General features: G+C 33.8%; 2 protein-coding genes across 2 annotated transcripts; both read left to right on the forward strand.

The window, feature by feature from the left end:
* Positions 1–1,168: 1,168 nt before the first annotated feature.
* LOC124910793 lies at positions 1,169–2,645 on the forward strand. Its single transcript, XM_047451472.1, has 2 exons — positions 1,169–1,358; positions 1,789–2,645. The coding sequence occupies exon 2, from the start codon at positions 1,822–1,824 to the stop codon at positions 2,497–2,499; it is 678 nt and encodes a 225-aa protein (XP_047307428.1). The 5' UTR covers positions 1,169–1,358; positions 1,789–1,821; the 3' UTR covers positions 2,500–2,645.
* Positions 2,646–14,943: 12,298 nt separating this feature from the next.
* Positions 14,944–17,829, forward strand: LOC124945671 (scarecrow-like protein 21). Its single transcript, XM_047486140.1, has 2 exons — positions 14,944–15,086; positions 16,153–17,829. The coding sequence occupies exon 2, from the start codon at positions 16,161–16,163 to the stop codon at positions 17,667–17,669; it is 1,509 nt and encodes a 502-aa protein (XP_047342096.1). The 5' UTR covers positions 14,944–15,086; positions 16,153–16,160; the 3' UTR covers positions 17,670–17,829.
* The last annotated feature ends 620 nt before the right edge of the window (positions 17,830–18,449 follow it).

An 18,449-nucleotide genomic window follows, 5' to 3' on the forward strand; every position in this document is an offset into this window, starting at 1 on the left:
ATATATGGAGTTTAGTAACTCCGAAAATTCCAAATTAGATTCTTACGAGCTTATAAAATATTTTTTACCATCGTGTGGAGTTTCAGAATTTTTGGGAATCATTTTGAAAATGAGTCGTTTTAACGTGTTGTATACGGAGTTTTCTCATCTTGGAGAATTTCAAAAGGAAACACTCGGGACTTTTGATTAATTTATTCTCCCTTCATTTCAAAGGAATAAATTTTTAATATATGATCTGAATCCTCGTCCTCCTCCATCATGATCCATTTCTTTTCAGGAATCGTGCTCCATGAACTTCGTTGTCTTTAACCTTTTTATAGAACGATGGGTTCTGATGTTTATTTGGAGTGCGACAAATCCCCGCGGGTTAAGCACATAGCCCGCAAACCCATTTAACCATTTAACTAGACGCAGAACTTGTCGCCTGACGGGCTCGAATCTAGGATCTCAGGAAGGCATGGGGGATATCCACCTCTTGTTGCCGCTAGGCTAGAAGAGGGAACGTCTTTAACATTTTCAATGTCTTATGAATATGATTAGTCCCTTTGCAAAATGGTTAAGATTTTCTCACAAAAGCAAAAGAGTTTTGAACTCAGAACGAAACGTAACATTCTTCAAACATCAACTGGTCAAATACTTAATAGTAGAGACGTTTGTGAAGAAAGGCGTACAGGACATAGCACCGTAGACCATTTTTTAATACGTGACCAAACACCGGATTCTTAAAATGAATATTTGATTTTCTTTTCTTTTTTTAGTTTCTTTGAGGAAAAAAATAAAGTGCAACTCTAAAGTCAATTAAAATGATACATTCACGAGTGGATTGATTTAAAACATGTACGTCCCCGTTGAGCGATTTCAGTGACATTAAACCGAATAGTTTGATAAAAAAAAAAACATAATAAATTTGGTTTAGCCTTTTCGATTTGATATTTGATTTGATTTGAACGGGTTTAGGATTGGTTTGATATGTTTAACACCCTTATTTTTGTATCATAATCTAAAAGTAAATTGATCACTTAATAATAAGATGCTGCAATTGAGAGAATAAGTTGGATATTCTGTGACAAAATAAAATAATAAATGAAAGGAATTAAGCTTATAAATGAAAAATATTAAAATGAATAATCTGAATCAAACTAAGCCTTTGCAAGGTTTGAATTCATATCTTCTTCCTCTACTCATTTCATTTATATTTCCGAGATTTCTTCATTAGCATTTTCTCTAAAATCTCGCACAACAACAACAACAACAGAGAGTGATACGATTAACTTCGTCGATTGTCAATCGTGTGGTGGTTTGTCCGATCCAAACTGGTGTGGTGTATTATCTATCATCTTCTTCAGATCGAGGAGGAGGCAAGTTCCCACTTCCAATATTTCGATTTTCTTTTTATTTGCAACTTGTAATTTTTGTTTTTCTCATCTCTTCTAATCTACTTTATCTGTAGTCGGAAACTGGGAATCTTAACTTCGAAACCCTAACTCCCAAAACACAAAAACTTGGAAACCCTAGCTAGCTAGTTTTACTGAAATAGAAGACAAGTTCATATTAACCAAGCAAAAAGCAATCAGATTCTGATCATGATTGTAAAGAAATTAGGAATTAATTTCTTTAATAATGATTTGGGTAAAATGGCCTACTCAGGGTTCTGAACTAGTTTAATCTTGTGATCACAATCTGTCTTCATTTAGTTTGCATCGATTGCTCTTCTACATGTTGAATCCTGTATGTATGTATGTATGTGTGTATTGACTTATCATCTCCGATTGATTGATTCGATCGCAGACTTCTTGATTCATCTCCATCAACGTCAACAAAATGTCTGGATATCAAGTTTATAATTATCATCTTTATAACAAGCTCGAAGCTGTTATTGAAAAAATGCAAACCACAAGTCTAGAGAGTTCCACCAAAAGGGTCGAGAGTTCCACCAAAAGGGTGGTCGACTGTCGTTTGCATTACCAAATTCTCGACCGAGCGAATCTTCCAAGCGATTTCAAATTGCCTGAAATGGAAAAGTTTGACGGGAGTGGAAATCCCATTGTGCATTTGAAAGTGTTTATCAGAACCATGGCCCTTCATCAGATCAGAGAAGAAGCGATGATCGTTCTATTCCCAAAGTATCTGTCAAAGTCAGCTCTGAATTGGTTTTATCATCCTGATGTTGAAACGTTTACCGATTTTGAATCCATTGTAAAATGTTTCGTGGATCAATTCTATTTCAACATAGTTGCTGACAAACTCTCAATGTGTTCGCTGGAATGCACGAAACAGAATGAAGACGAAAAGCTTATTGATTTCTTCGATAGGTGGAGGAAGCAAGTCTCGCTGGTGGTAAACAGGCCTGATCAGAGCAAACTGATGAAGATTTTCAGGGGAAATATGATATATGAGTGGATATTCAAGGACAAAACATTCTCTAGTTTTAGCGATTTGATCTCCAGGGTTATACGCTTTGAGAATGGGTGTCACTCCGACAACAACTTGGCCTTGTAAGTTAATCTTCTTTTTATGAATTTCCTCTCTATTTACTTATGTTTGAACTTTGGATTATTTGAAAGAAAGAAAAAAAAAACAAATCTTGTGGTGGTTTAGTTGGGCTGTTTTTTTGTACCTTTTGGGTTTGAATGAGAAACAATCTTTTGGTAATATATTTTATTGTTGTCTAGAGTATGTGGATTTAGGTAAGATAACATACTTAAATTCACATAGGGAAATGTTTGCTAATGATCTTGTATGTTTATGTATTCATTGTTAATAATCACATTTAATATACTTCATTAAGTGGGTAAAGGTTTAAAAACTATTTCTAGATAAACAATTATACATCAAGTTTGGTTTGAAAACTATTAGCAAATAGTTAATTATGTATGAATTTTCAAATTTTTATTGCATTAAAATTTCTATGACCTATATAATTACTCATTATTATTTATATTTATAAAATATCTATTGCAGTTTAATATGTAATTTGTATAACTCTTAGTTAATGAATTTGAACCATATATTTTTGATTAAAATATTTAATTATAGTCTCCCCTAAATTGACTTTCCAATCAATTTTTTTCAACTTCATCATTATTTGGAGACTTAAATACCAAATTTAAATTAACACTATTAAAACTTTTCATAAAAATTGAACAATAAATTTATAACTTTCTTAAAATGAAATTAAGGTCAAATAGGGTAACATTGATCATTTAAGGTTTTTTTTTGAAAAAATAAAAATAAATTGTATGCAAGAAAAAATAACATTATCTCATTTTCAAATAACTCATCAGAAAAAAAAAAAAAAATAAAAAAAAAAAAATAATAAAAAAAAAAATAAAAAAATAAAATAAAATAAAATAAAATGTATAGGCTTAAATAAATAATAAAGATAAATTTTACCATTTTCTTAATAATTAGATAAATAAAATAATAAATTATATTGAAATTTAAAAAAATATATAAGGTAATGTGACATTTTTATTTATTTTATTTTTATTTTATTTATTCGATTGAACTAATTTGTGGCTGATTTAAACGGGAAATTTGATGAAATGGCCCCCATAACAGGGGAAATTCCAAAAAGGGTCCACGCCTACTAATGTTGGCAAAAAGGGCCCTTTTGCCCTGCGAAATGTCAGAAATACCCTTTCGGCGCCAGTTTTTACGCTCATAGACGCGAATTACCAATCACGCGATTTAATCTAAATCGCGTGAGTTCATCACCGCGATTTAGATGAAACGTGTGATTGGCAATTCGCGTTTTTAAATGTACGTGAATTATCAGCCACGCGTTTCATCTAAATCGCGGTGATGAACTCACGCGATTTAGATTAAATCGCGTGCATGGTAAATCACGTCTTTAGTCTTATATATAATTTTCCGGCCCTAATTTAAAACAAAACCTCCCCGATTCTCCCTCCCACTCCGACTGCGGCCGACTTTCCATTCCCACATCCATCAAGATCATCGTTCCTCAACATCAGCGTTCCTCAACATCATTGTTCCTCAACATCATCGTTCCTCAACATCATCGGGATCCTTCCAACATCATCGTTCTTCAACATCATCAGGTCAGTTTAGGGCTTAAGGTTTAGACTTAGGTTTTGATGTATATTTACCGTTTATATTCATGGATATGGATGTATTTAGGTTTAGGGTTTGGTTTTGATGTATATTATGTCGTTTCCTATATATATTGATGTATTTAGGTTTAGGGTTAGGTTTTGATGTATATTATACCGTTTATATTCATGGATATTGGTGTATTTATGGTTAAAGGTTTGGTTTTGATGTATATTATGTCGTTTCCTATATATATTGATGTATTTAGGTTTAGGGTTAGGTTTTGATGTATATTATACCGTTTATATTCATGGATATTGGTGTATTTAGGGTTAAAGGTTTGGTTTTGATGTATATTATGCCGTTTCCTATGTATATCGAAGTATTTGGGTTTAGGGTTAGGTTTCGATGTATATTCTGCCATTTATATGGATGTATTTAGGTTTAGGGTTTGGTTTTGATGTATATTATGCCGTTTATAATGGATATTGATGTATTTAGGTTTAGGGTTAGGTTTCGATGTATATTTTGCCATTTATATTGATAGATATTATAGTATTTATGTTTAGGGTTAGGTTTCGATGTATATTCTGTCATTTATATTCATGGATATTGTTGTATTTAGGGTTCCAGGTTTGGTTTTGATGTATATTATGTCGTTTCATATATACTGATTGATTGTTGGTTTTCCTATATATACTGATTGATTGTTGATTTTCAATTACATGAATATTGTATGGTTAGCTATTAATGTATATTCTGCTGTTTATAATGATGGATATTGTAGTATTTAGATCAGGAGCTGCCGTTGTGGTTTTCTCAATTCGTTCAACAAAATGGTATGTAATAAAATGGTTGTTAATAAAATGGTTTTCTCAGTTCGTTCAACTCTTTTTTTTTTATAATATGCAGGCAACAAACACTGTTATGACCTTATGTCCCAATCAATTATCACCTGAAAATAATGTATGTTCTATTCTCTCTACTATGTCCATATTAACTAGTTTTGTATGTAATAAACATTATATTATTGTTTTACACAGTTGTTGATAGTTGAATTTGCTCGCACTTTTGGTGCAAGGGTGTCTCCGAAGTGGAGAGAAGATGTAACCCATGTTATTGCTTACACTGATCCCAATGGTGCATGCGGCCGAACTCAAAAAGTATTGAAGGCAATTCTGAACGGGAAATGGGTCCTTACTATTGATTGTGAGTCTCTGTTAACACGATTATTTTCATACATATGTCTGTTAAATTAATTTAAAAATTGTTTTGTTTAGGGATAAAATCATCATTGAAAACCCAAAACTGTGTTGATGAGGAACCTTATGAGGTTAAACATGATAATTATGGAGCCCAAGGTGGTCCTAGAAAAGGCAGACTTCTGTTGTTGAATAATGTGAGTTTGGTCTTATTCCTCCTATCTGTACTTTTTCTTATTTTGCATGATAACTGAAATTATCTTCTTTGTTGGTTTTTCAGCGTTCGAAACTGTTCGACGGTTACATTTTTATATTTATAGGGAATTTCAACACACTTTACAAACAGGATCTCATTGAGTTAATAGTTGCTGGAGGTGGTAGTATTAAAGAATCGGATAATCCAGATTATCCATTTGCTGAGCCAAGGGATGCGAAAACTATAATAGTATATTTCGAGATAGACAGCAGGTATCGACCAATTGAAAAGGATTTTGATGTTCTCCCCGACAATTGGCTTTTTGAGACAGCGGCTGCTATGTCATGCATATTGGATGAACATGTTGTTCCTCATACAAAGTTGCTTCAATCTGTTGCTGCTTGTGATTTGCAGCATTTGCTTACTTAATTTGGAGTTGTTTAGACTTATTGTTCTTCTATTTATGGGTTATTTATGATATTTATGATATTTATGGTTTATAACAATACTTAATTTGGATATTTATGATTTATGGTGGTTTATATTACTGAATATTCTTCTATTTATGGTTTATTACTTATGTTAATAATATCATAACTTATCCTCATAACTCACGCGTATTGTGTATAATCAAACAACATGGAACAAGGAACAATGTTGTTATTCGCCACATAACTCAAACAACAAGGAACAATGTTGTTATTCACGCATATTCGCCACATAACTCAAACAACAAGGAACAAGGAACAATGTTGCTATTCACGTGTTTCATCTAAAACGCGTGAATAAACTCACGCGATTTAGATGAAACGCGTGAATGCATTTCACGTTAAAACGTGTGAGTTTATTCACGCGTTTTAGATGAAACACGTGAATAACAATTCACGTCTTTCATCGTATATATTATTTTTGTGCCCTAATTTATAACAAAACCACGAATCCTTAATTTCCCCTTCTCTCTTCTCTCGCTTTCGCCACTCCGACTCGACCCTCCCCTGAAGAACTCGACCACGAGCAGCTTTCGACGCCGTCCTCTTTCTCTTAAATAGGATGTGGAATGCATCTTCCAGTACCACCACATCCTCATCTATCCGCTTGTCCTCCTTCTTCTCTTCCTTCTTCTGCACAACGAAATGATCGTCCACCTTCTTCTGCACCACCCTCTTACCCCTCTGCACCACCTTCCTACCCCTCTGCACCACCTTCCTACCCCTCTGCACCCCCTTCCTACCCCTCTGCACAACGAAATCATCGTCCACCTACAAAGAAATCATTGAATTAGGCAACAAAAGTCTTCAATTAGTCCAAATGCAAGAATTGCATACCTCATCTTCATTATCCTTCACCTTCCTACCCCTCTGCACCCCCTTCCTACCCCTCTGGACCCCCTTCCTACCCCTCTGCACAACGAAATCATCGTCCACCTACAAAGAAATCATTGAATTAGGCAAAAAAAGTCTTCAATTAGTCCAAATGCAAGAATTGCATACCTCATCTTCATTATCATCCACCTTCTCTTCCACCTTCTCTTCAACCTTCTCTTCAACCTCCTCTTCCACCTTCTCTTACACCTTCTCTTCAACATTCTCTTCAACCTCATCTTCATTATCTTCCACCTTCTCTTCAACCTTCTCTTCAACCTCCTCTTCCACCTTCTCTTCAACATTCTCTTCAAGCTCATCTTCATTATCTTCCACCTGCTTCTCCACCTGCTCCTCTACCTGCTCCTCCACAGCTTCCTCAACATTCCCACCATCTGTCTTCTCCTCCAAAGTCCCAAAATTGTCCAAATGCAACGGCCCATCCTACAAAAACCAGAAAAGCCCTTCAATTAGTCCAAATGCAAGAAATAGGCAAAGTGCGCGAATTTCACCAAATGCAAGAAATGCATACCTCGATATTTTTTCACCATCTTCAACTGTCTTCTCCATCTCCAACAACGGCCCATCCTACAAAAACCAGAAAAGCCCTTCAATTAGTCCAAATGCAAGAAATAGGCAAAGTGCGCGAATTGCACCAAATGCAAGAAATGCATACCTCAGTATTGTTTTCACCATCTTGAACTGTCTTCTCCTCCAAATTCCCAACATTCTCCATCTCCAACAACGGCCCATCCTACAAAAACCAGAAAAGCCCTTCAATTAGTCCAAATGCAAGAAATAGGCAAAGTGCGCGAATTGCACCAAATGCAAGAAATGCATACCTCAGTATTGTTTTCACCATCTTGAACTGTCTTCTCCTCCAAATTCCCAACATTCTCCATCTCCAACAACGGCCCATCCTACAAAAACCAGAAAAGCCCTTCAATTAGTCCAAATGCAAGAAATAGGCAAAGTGCGCGAATTGCACCAAATGCAAGAAATGCATACCTCGAAATTTTTTCCCCATCTTCAACTGTCTTCTCCTCCAAATTCCCAACATTCTCCATCTCCATCTCCAACAACGTCCCATCCTACAAAAACCAGAAAAGCCCTTCAATTAGTCCAAATGCAAGAAATAGGCAAAGTGCGCGAATTGCACCAAATGCAAGAAATGCATACCTCGAAAATTTTTTCCTCATCTTCAACTGTCTTCTCTTCATTTTCATTGTCCTCCCCAACAGTGTTTTTCTCCAAGAGCCCAACAATGTCTTTCTCCTGTCCATCCTACAATAAACAGAAAAGCCCTTCAATTAGTCCAAATGCAAGAATTAGGAAAAGTGCGCGAATTGCACCAAATGCAAGAAATGCATACCTCAGTATTTTTAATACCATCTTCAACTGTCTTCTCTTCATTTTCATTGTCCTCCCTAACATTGTTTTTCTCCACAAGCCCAACATTGTCTTCCTCCTGTTCATCCTACAATAAACAGAAAAGCCTTCAATTAGTCGAAATGCAAGAAATGCACCAATTATCCAAATGCAAGGAAATGCAAAAAATACATACCTCAACTTCATTATCCTCCACAAGCCCAACATTGTCTTTCTCCAAAATCAGCACATCATTGTCTCCCTCCTGTCCATCCTACAATAAACAGAAAAGCCTTCAAATTAGTCGAAATGCAAGAAATGCACCAATTATCCAAATGCAAGGAAATGCAAGAAATACATACCTCAACTTCATTCTCCTCCACAAGCCCAACATTGTCTTTCTCCAAAATCAGCACATCATTGTCTCCCTTCCCATCCTACAAAAAAGAAAAAATCATTTAATTAGACCAAATGCAAGAAATGCCAAATGCACGAAATTTATCATCATTCAAACTCATACCTCAGTGTTCACCTCAAAATCCCCCTCGTCCTTTTCTTCATCATTCTCCTTCTTTTTCTCCCCTTGCTGTAGTTGCTTTAACATCTGTTTAATGAGAATTATTTCATCTCTCATTTCGGTTTTGATGAGACTTATTTCATTTCTCATTTCAGTTTTGAAGAGAGTTATTTTGTTTCTCATTACAGTTTTGAATTCATTTAGCTCCTTCGAAAGTTCATCCAATCTACATCTATCGTGGGGAGTTGTTGCTGTTGGAGTTGGGGGAGAGGATTCTTCGTCTTCGTCTTCGTCTTCGTCTTTTCTACTCGTGGCGCTCTCGACAGGATAAGAGCTGCTGGTGCTGGTGCTGGTGCTGAGGGTAGGGTTGCGGGTTCTTCTTCTTGTGGAAGGTTTGGCTTTGGCTGGAGTAATTTGTCTTTTCTTCCTCATGACAGTTTTTTTATGAGGAACTCCATCGTCAATATCTCCAAATTTCCTCTTTCTGCAGTCAAGATCAAAAAAGACATCATAAACATTACCTCCCATATCTTCAAAGTCATCCCCAGCATATAAGATCTTCTCTTCTTCAGACAATTCCATTTTCTTAACAATCGTGCCTTGCAGGGCAGTGTGAAGATCAGAGACAGTGCTCTTCCTCTTTGATTTGTACTGTATTATCCTTGGGCAGACAGGCTCTTCCGTTTGAAGCGTCGTTTTAATTGCAAGATTGGGGACAAACGTTTGGATCACCTCATAAGTCCACACTTGTAAGGCTAGTGCGAACCCATATACGGTATAAGAAACATCGACATCTTTGTCTTTGTCTTTGTCTTTGTTCTTCTTCTGCAGATATAGCTTCTTGTAGCGATCAAGGTCTTTGGTCAAACCCTTCATGGTTGCTCTAAAGGCCACCTTTCCCCATGGAAAATTGAGGAAGGTGTCGATGTCATCGACCATGCTGAAGAGTTTCATATTTATTATCCTCCTCGGGTCAAGGGCAAAGAGATAATGGGAAACAAGGTATACCAGCCCCAATTTCCATGCATCTTCCCTATCAGAGCAGGACAGGAATTTTGAATGAAGGTCTCCTATTCTAATAAGTGGAATACGTTTAAAATATTTAAGAACCAAAGTTGGAGATTCTTCAACCTGGTTGAAAATTGTTTGCTCCGCAGGGAATCTCCCAAAATTGAGACCTGTAACCAATGCAAACTCCCTCATCCCGAAGCACAGCTCTTCTCCATTCACAAGGAACTTCATCTCCATAGAATTTGAGCTGGACTTCCTGAGTAGCATGTGGTGTATAATCATTCCTGAGAAACGCAGTAACTGGTGCCCTTTGAATAAGAATCTGAATTGGGTTTCCTCTACCCTTTTAGTTAGATTCATCTTGGCAAACTTGACAGCAATATTTCCCATATTGGTTTTCCAGGATACCCTCCCAGTAAACTCGGGTATTATAGTGGACTCCATCTACAAAACAAGGAAGAAGATGGGAATAAGCAAATCGAATTAACCAGTAAAGGTGCAGTAAAGGTGCAGTAAAGGTGCAGTAAAGGTTCAGTAAAGGTGCAGTAATACATTAAGGTGCAGTAATGGACAGTTCTAAAGACATTAAGCATATGATGTGTCATTTCTTAGATCAACAACTCATCCTGTCTCATTGGCATTCTATTAAACGTAAAGCAGTAAAGCAGAATAAGAACAGACGAAAATTAAGTAGTAAAGCAACAAAAGTTAAACCCTAAGCCTACACAGTCAAAGAAAACACAAAAATACCATTTCTTCACAAGAACATAACAAACACGGAAATGCCATTTCTTAAACGAGAAATGAATGAATAAGCGTGAAATGCATGCATGCAGAATAAGAATATTGATACAATACTCGTCATATACACACTAAAAGCATTTACACACATAAACGAAACCAGAACCAAACCCTAAACCCTAAATACATCAATATAAATCAATATAAACGGCATAATACACTTCTAAAACCTAACCCTAACACTTAAAGCCCTAAACTCACCGGAATATGTCGAATAGACGGCGGAAAAAAGACGATGATGTCGAATAGAGTGGAAAGTCGATGATGTTGGACGAGGAACGATGTTGAGGAACGATGATCTTGATCTATGTTGAAGGGTATTTGGCAGTTGAGAAGACTGGTTTTGGAAGTCGGAGTGGGAGGGAGAATCGGGGAGGTTTTGTTTTAAATTAGGGCCGGAAAATTATATATAAGACTAAAGACGCGATTTAATCTAAATCGCGTGAGTTCATCACCGCGATTTAGATGAAACGCGTGGCTGGTAATTCACGTACATTTAAAAACGCGAATTGCCAATCACGCGTTTCATCTAAATCGCGGTGATGAACTCACGCGATTTAGATTAAATCGCGTGATTGGTAATTCGCGTCTATGAGCGTAAAAACTGGCGCCGAAGGGGTATTTCTGACATTTCGCAGGGCAAAAGGGCCCTTTTTGCCAATATTAGTAGGCGGGGGCCCTTTTTGGAATTTCCCCTGTTATTGGGCCATTTCATCAAATTTCCCATTTAAACTACCTTATCAATCAAAATACATTCATTTTTTTAATATACAGTTTTCCTTATATATTAGTATGTTTTAACCCAAGTTTTTATAAAAAGCTTATTTAAATAGCTTAATAAGGGAGCATGCCTATTATTTTACTTATGTTATTAATAATGTGATTTTGATATTTTTCAATTATTCTATTAATTATTTTGATGAGTTTTCAAATAAGTCAAATTAAATTAAAGAAAAGCAGTCAATATATTTGACTAATAATTTGTGAGAAAAGGAATTATTAGTGGAATGTGATGCACATGTTTGGGTGCAAGTTGTTGTTGTTACATTCTTAGTGTATCAAATCTTGAATCGTTTTAGGAGACACAATCACCAAACCAAACACTATTATATATATTCAAATAGACTTCTTCTTCAATCACACGTACAATTGTCTTTTTTTCCAATTTTATTTATTGTTTTGTTTTTATTAATATTGGAAGGATTTAGAGTTATAAAAATTACTTACATTATTTTATGAAGTAAAAAATATTTATCAAAAATAACAACATAATTGAAGTAAAAAAAATCAAAATGGTAAACTTGTTCCTTGTTCAGATTTAGATTATTTAAATAATTTGAGAGCGTTTTAAGTTTAAACGGGGACTAAAAATGTGGGGTGTTATTATAATTCTCTTTTATTTTAAAAAAATAATAATAAATAAATAAATAATTTGGGTTATTTAAAAAATATATAATTTGTAGTAATTTGAATGAGAATAATATTTTTTGGTAAAATGTATTCATATATAATAATAAAATTAGTTTATTTTTTTAAATATGATTATTTTAGTTTTATAATTAATGAAATGAATGATGTAATGTATAAATGGGGAGTCATTTGATATTTGATTAGATTGAGTTATTTAAATAATTAATATTTTAATGTTAAATTTTTATTAAAAAAAATTATTTTAAGGTAAGGAAAGGCTAAAATTTTGATAACTATACTAACTCTTAAATAAATAAATAAATAAATGAAGTAACTTATAAATATTTTTGTAAGTATTTGTTTACTCAAAATCAAAATACAAAAATTGTCATTATAATTAAATTAAAAAGAAAATGGCTCATTAATTTGTATGAAAAATAATAGGTTTATATATTATTAACAATTATCAAATAAATTAATAACATCATGATGCTAATTATATGTCATATTGTGATCACATTCTCCTCCTTGTCCCTTAAAGGGTTGACAATTATGACAATATTTTTGGCTAAAAAAACAAATATTTGACTTTCTTTCTTCTTGGACTATTCCTTTTTTTTCTTCTTATTGTTAAGATTTTATTGGACTTTTCTAATCAGGGATTATTGTTTGTAATAATAAATAAAATGAATTCATGCACTATTTTCAAGTTCAACTTCATCCTCAAACTCTTTGATTGCGAGAAAAATAAGCCAACTTAATTTTCTTTTTTTCGATTAATGACCAATTTTATAAAACACTTTGAAAGTGACAAAAAAATAGAAACAATAAAGAGAAATAAAAGTTGTAAAACAAAACCTACATAAAAGGTGGTGAGGAAATGAATCGTTATTTTTTAAAATAAAGTTTATAAATGAAGAGATGGTTCTTTAAGATATTAGTTTATCTTTATTTATTGTTGAAGAACATTTCCAAGCCTACATGAGTCATGACCCATGAAGCAATAGAAGAGGCCTAATTTATTAGAAATAACATTTTAAAAGGAGGTTTCAAAGAATCAAACCCCCATCCATAGAAGGTGATTTTTCATGACAAAAACATTTTAAAAGGAGGTTTCAAAGAATCAAACCCCCATCCATAGAAGGTGATTTTTCATGACAATAAACACATGACTATCAATAAAAATATTGATGTTAGTCAATCATATCGCATTGGTTCATTACTTGTGGTCGAAAGTTATTACTCTACTAATCAAACATGATATACTAACACGCACACTTTGGCTAATGAAAGTTTTGAATAGTTTTCGATACAAAAGAGTTAGGCTCGTTATCTATTCAAAAAATGGTGGACTTCCTCTAATAATAATAAAAACTAATGATCTTCTCAAACCATCACAAATATACTTTTATTTTTTAAAATAAACATGTACTTAACACGGTCCCTTAGTAGTTATTAGCAAAAATAAAATAAATAAAATTAGATATAGTTGATTGGCTTGATTTAGATTTAATATTTAGATATTAAGTTTGAAATCTTCTTTGGGTAAGTATAATTAATTTTGTTGAAAAGTTACAATACATTACTTTAGCTGTTCCAAAATTTCAATGTTTGTATTAATAATGATGGTTCCAATGATAACTTGTATTACATTCTTACTATGAGGATTTAGGATTATAAAAAAAATGACATTTGAACGATAATTTTATATTTTATTATTAAAAAGTGATTTAATTTTTTAAATAAGCAAACAAAATACAACTTTTAAACCAAGATACTATTAACCCTTAAGACCCACAAGACTCGGTGGCTAGCTAGTTTTGGACACTTTGGCGATGAAGTTTCGCATTTGTTGATGCTTAATTTTCATTTTGATATTATTTGATGCTTTGTTTTGATGAAGTTTTTCTATCATAACAATGAAATGCGACATTAATCTGCTTACATGACATCAATGAAAATTTTTCCTTTTAAAAATTCAATAACATTGTTAATTGTAATCATTATCTAATTGTAATCAACATATAACAAATATCATGATACACATGATCTTCCCACAATGCCATGAACTAATCTTTAAATGATCACCAAAAAGAGAGTATTACTACTTCCAACTTCCAAGTCCACTTATAACCACCAATCCTTATGGATGTACACTTCAGATTCTTTTTAAATGATTATGTGTTATTAATATTTTCGATTTTATTTAGAACGCCTTACATTAAAATAATAATAATAACGTTCATTTAGTTGAAACTATTCATTTTTCATATTTATTTAAAAACTATTTTTTCAAATTCTCTTCACCAATATATATATTACCATGAAAGAATGTGCATCAAGTTACCCTAGAGGACCAATTTGCACCAAGATGAAAAGATTCAAGAGGATAATATTGCACTTATTAAAAGATCATGGGCACAATTTTTGCAACATATAAAGTTCATGTACATATTTCATCTTTTTCCATAAAGAATAATATTGTTGACTGGTACACATATTTGACTAGTAGACACTAGAGCTAGTTTGATTTTGTTTTTTCTTTCTAATAAATATCTTCATATTAATTATTCAAATTATAAAAAAAAATGAATATCTCCAATATTTAAATACAAAATAGTATTTCAACCCACTAAAAATTCAAATAAATTAATTTTTATCTCAATTTTTTCTCAAAAAATTTTAAAAAAAATCTCAAAATAATCCAAATTCAAACTTGATTTTAAAATAAATATTTTCTTTTACCACAATTTCTTTATTATTTTGAATCATACATTTACTTAAATTTTCAATCAAAATAGTTTATTTATAATTCAAAAACATTATAATAATTCAATTAATTAAAATCTTGAATAATCTAAATTAAATAATTTAAAACAATCAAAATCTCAAATAATTCAACATCAAACAAAGCTTTTCAATGGCATTTTGGTTATATTATCAAGTAAAATCCAAAAATGATTTTCAGAGAATAATTTTAGTCATTAATATTACAGTGTAAAAACATTACCATAATAAAGATAGCCGCTTTTTTCTGAGCAAATAAAATAAAGAAAGAGGGATTTCAGTTTCATCAGTATCGAACTCAGATTAATGTTGTTGTTCTCCGACCACCTTCAACACCTGACCTCGAACTAATCGAAGCCTTAAAACTTCAATCCAAGGTTAGTATAATTACAATCTCAAAAACCCATCAAATCTAAAGCCGATCTAATAAATTCGTGTTTTTTTTTGTTCTTCATGTTTTTGGTCGGTTGCTTTCTGGTTCTACAATCAAAGACGTTTGTAGGGTTTTAGTAATCTGATAAATGGGTTTTAGTTTTCTTTTTCTTATCTGTTAGAAGATGAAATCTTTTGAACAATAAACACTTTAGGGTTTGAATCTGTTTTTTTTAGTTCTTCTTTTAAACATCAATTTGGTAATCTTAGTTTGAGTTTATTATAGATTTTGCTCAATATCATATCAATTGTGTTTACTCTTATGGTTTGATTCTGGTTCTGCACAATAACTGTTCTTGTTCTAGCTAGAAGAAGAAGAAGATGAAAACTGTAATAAGTTTAACTGTTACAATTGATAAACTAGAAGCTTTGCCTAAACCTATGTTATTTTGATTGACATGCTTAGATTCTAACGGGTTTTCCACGATTTTTTATGGGCTTTTCGCATCGATTCCATGGATTCTGTCTGTTGGATGTTTGTTGAAATTAAAGTGAAAATTTTCATTGAATTGATAGTTTAAACCTGTGCTATTTTGCTTGATATGTTTAGATTCTAATGGGCTTTTTGCGAATTCTAATGGGGTTTCCGGATTGAATCCATGGATTCAGTGTTGGATTTTCGATGAATTTAAAGTGAAATACTTTCATTGTATTGATAGTCTTAACCTGTGTTATTTTGCTTGACATATGTTTAGATTCTAATTGGTTTTTCGCGAATTCTAATGGAGTTTTTGGATCAAATCCTTGGATTCCTTCTGTTGGATTTTCGATGAATTTAAAGTGAAAAACTTTCATTGTATTGATGGTTTGAACCTGTGTTATTTTGTTTCACAACGAAGGATACCATCTGCTGGATTTTGGTCGAATTTAAAGTGAAAAACTTTCTCTGTAATGAACTAGTGATAGATAGAATTGATTTGATGCTCTTATTGTTTTATTTGCTTTTATATTGATAAAAAATATGAGATTTCTTTTGCGAGTATTGACAATTTGAACTAAATGAAACAACAGAACTGATCATGCAAATGCCTCGCCAACATGATAATTCCCGAGGGGTTTATAGGCACTATTCGGAACAAGGAAACGAAACCAGTTATGATCATCCAGAAGATGTATGCTCGATAGATCATGAGAGAAGTCCATACAACCATTTCATTGTACAAAATTCCAATCAAGATTTCGCTATTGAATCATCCAGCGCTCATCGATCTTCCCCCGACAACAATGATCACGACGTCTCTTGTTTGACCGAGGATTTCGATGAGCTTCGATACAAGTTAATTGAGCTGGAAACCGCATTGCTAGGACCCGACGATCATCATCCAAACGCAACACCTCAAGCTATTACATATGTTTCAACCAATGAAACGATTAAGAGGAATGAAATTATCGAGATGATCTCGAAACGGGACTTGGAAAACCTGCTTGTTTGCTGTGCTAAGGCAATTGCAGAAAACGATTTACTAACAGCTGATTGGTTAATGACCGAGTTACGATCGATGGTGTCGGTTTCAGGGGATCCGATCCAACGGCTAGGAGCTTACGTCTTAGAAGGACTCGTTGCGAGGTTAGCATCGTCGGGTAGCGCTATCTATAAAGCCTTGAAATGCAAAGAGCCGGTTAGTTCAAACCTACTTTCGTATATGCACATACTATACGAGATTTGCCCATATTTCAAATTCGGTTACATGTCGGCCAATGGGGCGATCGCGGAAGCTATGAAAAACGATGACCAAATTCACATAATCGACTTTCAAATCGCTCAAGGAAGCCAATGGGTAACCCTAATTGAGGCTCTCGCCGCCCGACCTGGTGGCCCGCCCAAAATACGCCTGACCGGTATCGATGATCCCACCTCGGCTTACGCCCGAGGAGGAGGTCTCGAGCTGGTTGGGCGACGGTTAGAGAAATTCGCGGAATTGTTCAACGTGTCGCTCGAGTTCAACGCGGTCCCAGTCTCCTGTTCGGAGGTCGAACTAAGACACCTCCCGGTTCGTATTGGGGAGCCCTTGGCGGTTAATTTCGCAATAGTTTTGCACCACATGCCCGACGAGAGCGTGAGCGTGGTTAACCATAGGGACCGAATTTTACGGTTGGTCAAGGGTTTGTCGCCGAAGATCGTGACACTAGTGGAACAAGAACTTAATACGAACACCGCCCCGTTTGTTCATCGCTTCGTCGAGACTGTTAATTATTATTCCGCGATATTCGACTCGATCGAGGCGACTCTTCCGAGGCACGACAAGGAGAGGATTAACGTAGAGCAACATTGTTTGGCACGTGAGGTCGTGAACGTGATCGCTTGTGAAGGGGCCGAGAGGGTGGAAAGACACGAGTTACTTGGGAAATGGAAGTTAAGGTTTAGAATGGCGGGATTTGTGGCTTCCCCGTTGAATTCTTACGTGAACGAAACGATCAGGAGGTTGTTGGAGAGTTATAATGAGAATTATCGGCTTGAAGAAAGGGATGGGGCGCTTTTTCTCGGATGGGGAAACCGAGATTTGATTGCTGCGTGCGCTTGGCAATGAAAGTAGATTTTTCGAAACAAAATAACACAATAGTGACTTATAATGCTTACCTTTTATATACCTTTGTTTGTGTTTTCAAATCTTTTGGTAATGTAAAATATTGTAATAATGTGTAGTATATAGAATTATAAACTAATGAATCAAAGTAAAAGTTTCTATATTTGTTAGGTTTATTAAAATCTCATAAAATTACTCTATGATAAAAAATAAGTCTCACAAGAGTTCAGAAATCAAATTTTCAACTTATTTTCTGGTAAATAGAAACACTTCAAAATATGTTTAATAAGAATTCATTGTTTTACAAAATTTTCAAAGTATAATTTATTCTAAGACTTTTCAAAAGATTGTGTGGTACTACTAAATTGAAGTCTATTCTTTCAAACCAAGTGTAAATGAAAAAGTGTGACAAAAATTTAAAAACAGATTATGTTAGAAGGTGTAAAATCAATCGGTGTCGGAAGTGTGTATTGCAATTCCCCGATACATGAGTAAACATAGGGACAAAGAGTAGTATGATCCCGACGCTCTTAAAATAATATGTAAACAAAATGAACTAAAAGATCGATCCATTATATGTCATGAAAATGTAATAGTAAAAGAAAACAAAACTTTTGAGAATTTTTTACAAGATAGTGACAAAAGCTGATAAAGTAATGTTTGTATAATTTGAGATGTTCATACTTGATTTTGCTATTGTCAATAAAATAATTTTCTCCTCCAAAAGAAGAGTTTCAAAAAGAATTTTGAAGAATGTCCTCCAATGTATCATTCATATTCAAG

This window comes from Impatiens glandulifera, chromosome 7 (assembly GCF_907164915.1).
Source record: "Impatiens glandulifera chromosome 7, dImpGla2.1, whole genome shotgun sequence".
Lineage (NCBI taxonomy): Eukaryota > Viridiplantae > Streptophyta > Magnoliopsida > Ericales > Balsaminaceae > Impatiens > Impatiens glandulifera.

Coding starts and splice junctions, on each gene's coding strand:
- LOC124910793 (XM_047451472.1), top strand. CDS start 1,822: ATGTCTGGATATCAAGTTTATAATTATCATCTTTATAACAAGCTCGAA.
- LOC124945671 (XM_047486140.1), top strand. CDS start 16,161: ATGCAAATGCCTCGCCAACATGATAATTCCCGAGGGGTTTATAGGCAC.